Source organism: Helianthus annuus, chromosome 10 (assembly GCF_002127325.2).
Source record: "Helianthus annuus cultivar XRQ/B chromosome 10, HanXRQr2.0-SUNRISE, whole genome shotgun sequence".
In the NCBI taxonomy this organism is placed as follows: Eukaryota; Viridiplantae; Streptophyta; class Magnoliopsida; order Asterales; family Asteraceae; genus Helianthus; species Helianthus annuus.
In genome coordinates this window covers 5501282-5506827 of record NC_035442.2, presented here as the reverse complement: position 1 = coordinate 5506827, position 5546 = coordinate 5501282, and the positions used below count along the sequence as shown (strand labels likewise).

At 32.8% G+C, this 5546-nt stretch overlaps 1 protein-coding gene across 1 annotated transcript; it reads left to right on the top strand.

Moving 5' to 3' along the window:
• Window positions 1-2593: 2593 nt before the first annotated feature.
• LOC110880456 lies at window positions 2594-4348 on the top strand. The gene is made up of 4 exons (XM_022128979.1): window positions 2594-2679; window positions 2721-2803; window positions 2889-3152; window positions 3198-4348. The coding sequence occupies exons 1-4, from the start codon at window positions 2594-2596 to the stop codon at window positions 4346-4348; spliced, it is 1584 nt and encodes a 527-aa protein (XP_021984671.1).
• Window positions 4349-5546: the final 1198 nt, after the last annotated feature.

The window sequence follows — 5546 nt, the reverse complement described above, 5'->3', positions numbered from 1 at the left end:
TATGTTTTCAGAGTACTTAGATCATGGTAATCAAAGCCTTAGATGTGAGATGCGTGATTCATTATTATGGTCTGACGAAGGTGGTAAAGGGAGAATTACATTGGGTAAGTTAACTTATAGCTTATGTTCTGGTTATGGAAAAGTGGAGCTTCCAGATTTGATACAGCCTCCTTCAATATACAAGGACCTATTTGCAAATTCTAATGAAAATAGCAAGTACTTTTTAAAAAATATCCGTCAATACAATTCGATTTTCTCCTTTACATCAATGGGTGGAAAAGTAGATTCGAGCATCAATAGTGGTAGGGCACCATATGTATTTCGTATAAGTGGACAGAATTTTCATACATTAGGTGGTTTGGTACCTGCACCTGGAAAAGATCCAAAGTTCTCTCAGCTTTATATTTATGATACTGATAATGAAGTTTCAAATCGAAAAAGGTTGTTCAGGTAATATCATATCAAAGTATTTATGCATTTAGTATTTTTAATATACCAATATTTAGATGTTACATATTATTTCGTATTTACTTTATACGTTTTTATTTTCATAGTGACTCTACAAATAAGTCTGATTCGCATTTAAAACAGATAGATATTCAGCTCATTAAGTTTATAAAAGACTTCCTGGATCATAATAATGAGTTGGTTAAAAGTTATAGAATGGCAAGAAACCACTTCAATGAAAACTTCAAGCTTCGTCTCATTTACAAAAGAGATCTTGATGGTCATACTTACAACTTGCCCTCAACTTCAGAAGTTGTTGCATTGATTGTTGGCGATATCCAACAAATAATTGATCATCGTGATATTGTTGTTGAGTCTCACACTAAAGGTCTTTAACAAATCAATGAACTTCATCCATCATATCTAGCACTTCAGTATCCAATCCTTTTTCCCAATGGTGATGACGGATATAGAATAGACATTCCGCATAGGGATGGTATACGTACGTTAAAAAAAATCCGACCCAAGTGTACAATGAGAGAGTTCTTTGCTTATAGAATTCAGGATCGATCAACTGCTTTTTCTCTTATTTTAAATGCTTGGAGATTGTTCCAACAACAATTTTTGGTAGATGCATATACCATGATTGAGAGTGAAAGGCTTAATTATATCTGTTTTCAACAGAAACATCTTAGGTCTGAAACATACAAAAATCTTCAAAAGTTGAACAATCAAGGAAAAGATGATCTATCTAATACCGGTATATGGGTAGTATTACCATCTTCTTTTACCGGTGGTTCTCGGTATATGCAGCAAAACTATCTAGATGCTATGGCTATATGTAAATGGTTTGGATATCCAGATTTTTTCATTACCGTTACATGTAATCCTAAGTGGCCAGAGATTAAACGATACCTTCGAAATACTTCAATTAACCCTGAGGACAGACCAGACATTTTGTGTCGATTGTTTAAGATAAAGCTCGATTCAATTACAAAGGATCTGAAGGACAAAAAAGTCTTTGGAGAACTAAGTGCAGGTATGAAGGTTTTTTTATATTATTATTATAATACCAAAAATATTACTAATGTTTTTTTACAATTTTCTGAATATCATTAATTTTATTGTAGCCGTTTATACTGTGGAATTTCAAAAACGTAGATTGCCTCATGCTCACATTTGCATATTTTTGAAACCGGAATCCAAACTTCTGTCCGTTGATCATCTAGACAAATTCGTTTCTGCTGAGATACCGGATAAGATGGAAGATCCCAACCTCTATGCACTTGTATCCGAATTTATGATTCATGGTCCATGTGGAAATACAAATCCCAATTGTCCTTGTATGGTTGATAGTAGATGTTCAAAAAATTATCCCAAAAAATTCAACCCTGAAACAACCACTGATGCTGACGGTTTCCCTGTATATAGAAGAAGAGACAATGGAAACACTATTATAAAGTCCAAAGTTCAATAAGACAACAGAAGTGTTGTTCCTTATAGTCCAGTTCTTTTGAAAAGATACCAAGCTCACATTAATGTTGAATGGTGCAATCAAGCTGGTTCTATCAAATATCTGTTTAAGTACATTAATAAAGGTGCAGATAGAGCTTTGCTTGTGGTGTCAAACGGAGATGGTATAGAAAATGAACAAACAACAAAGGATGAGATCAAAGCCTATTACGATTGTAGGTACGTTTCCGCCTGTGAAGCTTCTTGGAGGATATTTGCAAATGAAGTTCACTTTAGGTTTCCTCCAGTTATGAGACTTCCTTTTCATCTCGAAGCTCAACAAAATGTTGTGTTTGGTGCCGAGGACGATATACAAGATGTTTTGGATAAGCCATCGGTGTCTTCTTTGATTTTTCTAAAGTGGTTGGAGATGAACAAAAATAATTAAGATGCACGAAAACTTACCTATGTTGAGTTTCCTATTAAATTCTGTTGGAAATTAACAGATAGAGAATGGGCACCACGTAAAAGAAAACTGTTACAGATCGGACGTATTCATTCTGTTTCCCCTGCTGTGGGTGAATCGTATTTTCTTTAAATTCTTTTAAACAAAGTCAAAGGACCAAGATCGTTTGAAGAAATTAGAACTGTTGATGGTCAGTTGTTTCCAACTTTCAGGGATGCGTGTTAAGCTATGGGTTTGTTAGATGATGACATGGAATACATTGAAGCTATTAAAGAAGTCAGTTTTGCGGGAGATGGTCGTTATACTCGTGCACTGTTTGTTACTTTGCTTTGCTTTTGTCAAACACATTATCAAGACCTGAATATGTATTTGAACAAACATGGAAATTCTTGGGTGATGACATCTTATACAGCAGAAGAAAAGCAACAAAGAACAAAGGTTTGTTGTTAATATATTACCCAAAACATTATTCAAATACATTTTATTCACATTCTTGATGTTTATTTACTTTTTTTCTTTACAGAACTTGTAATGTCCGATGAGAGATTGAAGAACCAGACATTGGTGGAGATTGAAAAGTACCTGATTCGAAATGGTTCGTCTTTGACACGATGGTCAACAATTCCTTATCCTGATTATGATTCCTTTGTTGTTGGAAACAATCGTTTGGTTAAAGAAGAACTATATTTTGATATTCCCCAGCTTCAGAGCGAGTTAGTTACTCTAAAATCTTCACTGACTAACGAACAACTCTCCATTTATAATCAAATTATGACAGCCGTCAAAGGTGACAAAGGAGGTGTATTTTTTGTTTACTGATATGGAGGAACAGGTAAGAAATTTTTGTGGAAGACGTTAGCTTTATCCGTTAGGTCTAGAGAGCAGATTGTTCTAAATGTTGCTTCCAGTGGTATTGCTTCTTTACTAATGTCAAGAGGTAGAACGACCCATTCTAGATTTCACATCCCCATAAATTTAGATGAGGGTTCTATGTGTCACATAAGGGTCGATGGTGATGTAGCCTACTTGCTTAAGCATACTAGGTTGATTATATGGGATGAAGCACCCATGGTACATAGACATGCGTTCGAAGCTTTAGACAGAACATTTAAAGATGTTTTGGTCGATAAAAGCAATCGTCATTCGGATGTTTTGTTTGGAGGTAAAGTAATTGTGTTTGGTGGTGATTTTAGACAAATTCTTCCTGTTATTCCAAATGGAAGTAGGCACGAAATTGTGAACGCTTCGTTGAGTTCATCTTATATATGGTCCCATTGTAAATTACTTACTTTGACGAAAAACATGAGATTGACTATCGGTGCTTTACAATCTAGAATGGAGGAGACTAAGAAATTTGCCAAATGGCTTCTCGATATTGGCGAGGGTAAAGTTGGAGGGGACAATGATGGTGTGGCAACTGTAGAAATACCTTCTGATCTTCTAATTACAAATTCTTCGGATCCCATTGAAAGTTTGATTCAATTTGTATATCCATCTGTTTTAGAAAGATATATGGATCGAGATTATTTTTCTGAAAGGGTGATTCTGACACCAAAAAATGAGGTCGTACATGAAATAAATGATCGATTGTTAGAGTTGTTTCCTGGTGAACCAATAGAGTACCTACGCTCTGATAGTATATGTCAAACGGAACAAGGTATTGATTCCTTCCAGCAAGAGTTGTATTCACCTGATGTCCTGAATGGTTTAAAGATATCTGGTTTACCAAATCATCGTCTGGTTCTAAAACTCGGTGTTCCAATTAAGCTTCTTAGGAACATTGACCAACAAAATGGATTGTGTAATGGTACAAGGTTAAAAGTTACATATCTTGGAAAGAGGGTTATTGAAGGTGAAATTATATCAGGTGCTAATGTTGGAACTAGAATGTTCATTCCAAGAATTAGCATGATTCCATCCGACAAAAAATACCTTTTGCTTTTCAAAGACGACAGTTTCCTGTTGTTGTGTGTTTTGCTATGACAATCAATAAGAGTCAAGGCCAGTCTTTGTCTAAGGTTGGACTTTTTTTAAAAGAGCCAGTTTTTACACATGGGCAGTTATATGTAGCATTATCAAGAGTTAAATCAAGAGAAGGGGTGAAGATATTAATTCTCGATAAGGATGGGAAACCTACAAATACAACCACCAATGTTGTTTATAAAGAAGTGTTCACACACCTATGATATGTTTTTTATTTTAATTTCTATTATAATTACTTTAATAAAACTTGATTCATTGGTTGAGATTATTATATATTATTTTGAACATACTTTAATTATTTAATTTGTTTAGTAATTTTCCGTATATTAATTTAGTGAAAGTAATCATTAAATCATATATTTTTTATCTACATATAGATAGTAATCGGTTATATGGACTCATTTTTTAACACTTGATTGAAGCCCGAAATGGATAACCCGAGCCATCCATGTGGATCATATTTAAAGTATTTTCATCTAATGTTGGAGAAATGGTATGTTTTCTTCTTCGTTCATTGCACAAATTTAACTATAAACAAATTTAACTTATTTATATAAATTTAATAAAAAATGAAACATTAATATATATAATTTAGAAAAATGTTAACAGTTTACAAATTATCTTAAATATGTATTAATAACTACACACTTGGTTAAAATTATATAAAGATTTAGAAAATATAAGGGTGTTGTTGTAACTGATGGTTAAATTCTTCTCAATTTCGTCACATTTGAAATTATAGGGGGTGTAAATGTAAAAATCATAAATGACGGTTGTGTAAATAGATTGTATATCATTACATCAAGAACCAAACCGTCTTAATATAATTATTTTTGAAAGTTGACTATAATGAATAAGGAACAATCATCTTTTTCAATTACTTTGGAATAAGTAAACCATAATTAATAAGGGATTTACGTTGTCTTTATATCAAAGTTTGTTTAATATGGAAGTTAGACAACTATATTTTAGTATTTACAAATTTTCCATATAATATAATATTTTTAAATTTAAGTACTGGATTGCAGAGCATATTAGCATATTGTGATTATTAGCTGTAAAGATTAAAGATTAAACATTAAACATATAACAAACACAACATAAAATAAGTTATATACCATTTAGTAGTCTAAAAAGGTTTACATCAGCTAATGTTAATACATTCAAAAAAGATTATAAGATAAAGATGCAAAATGAT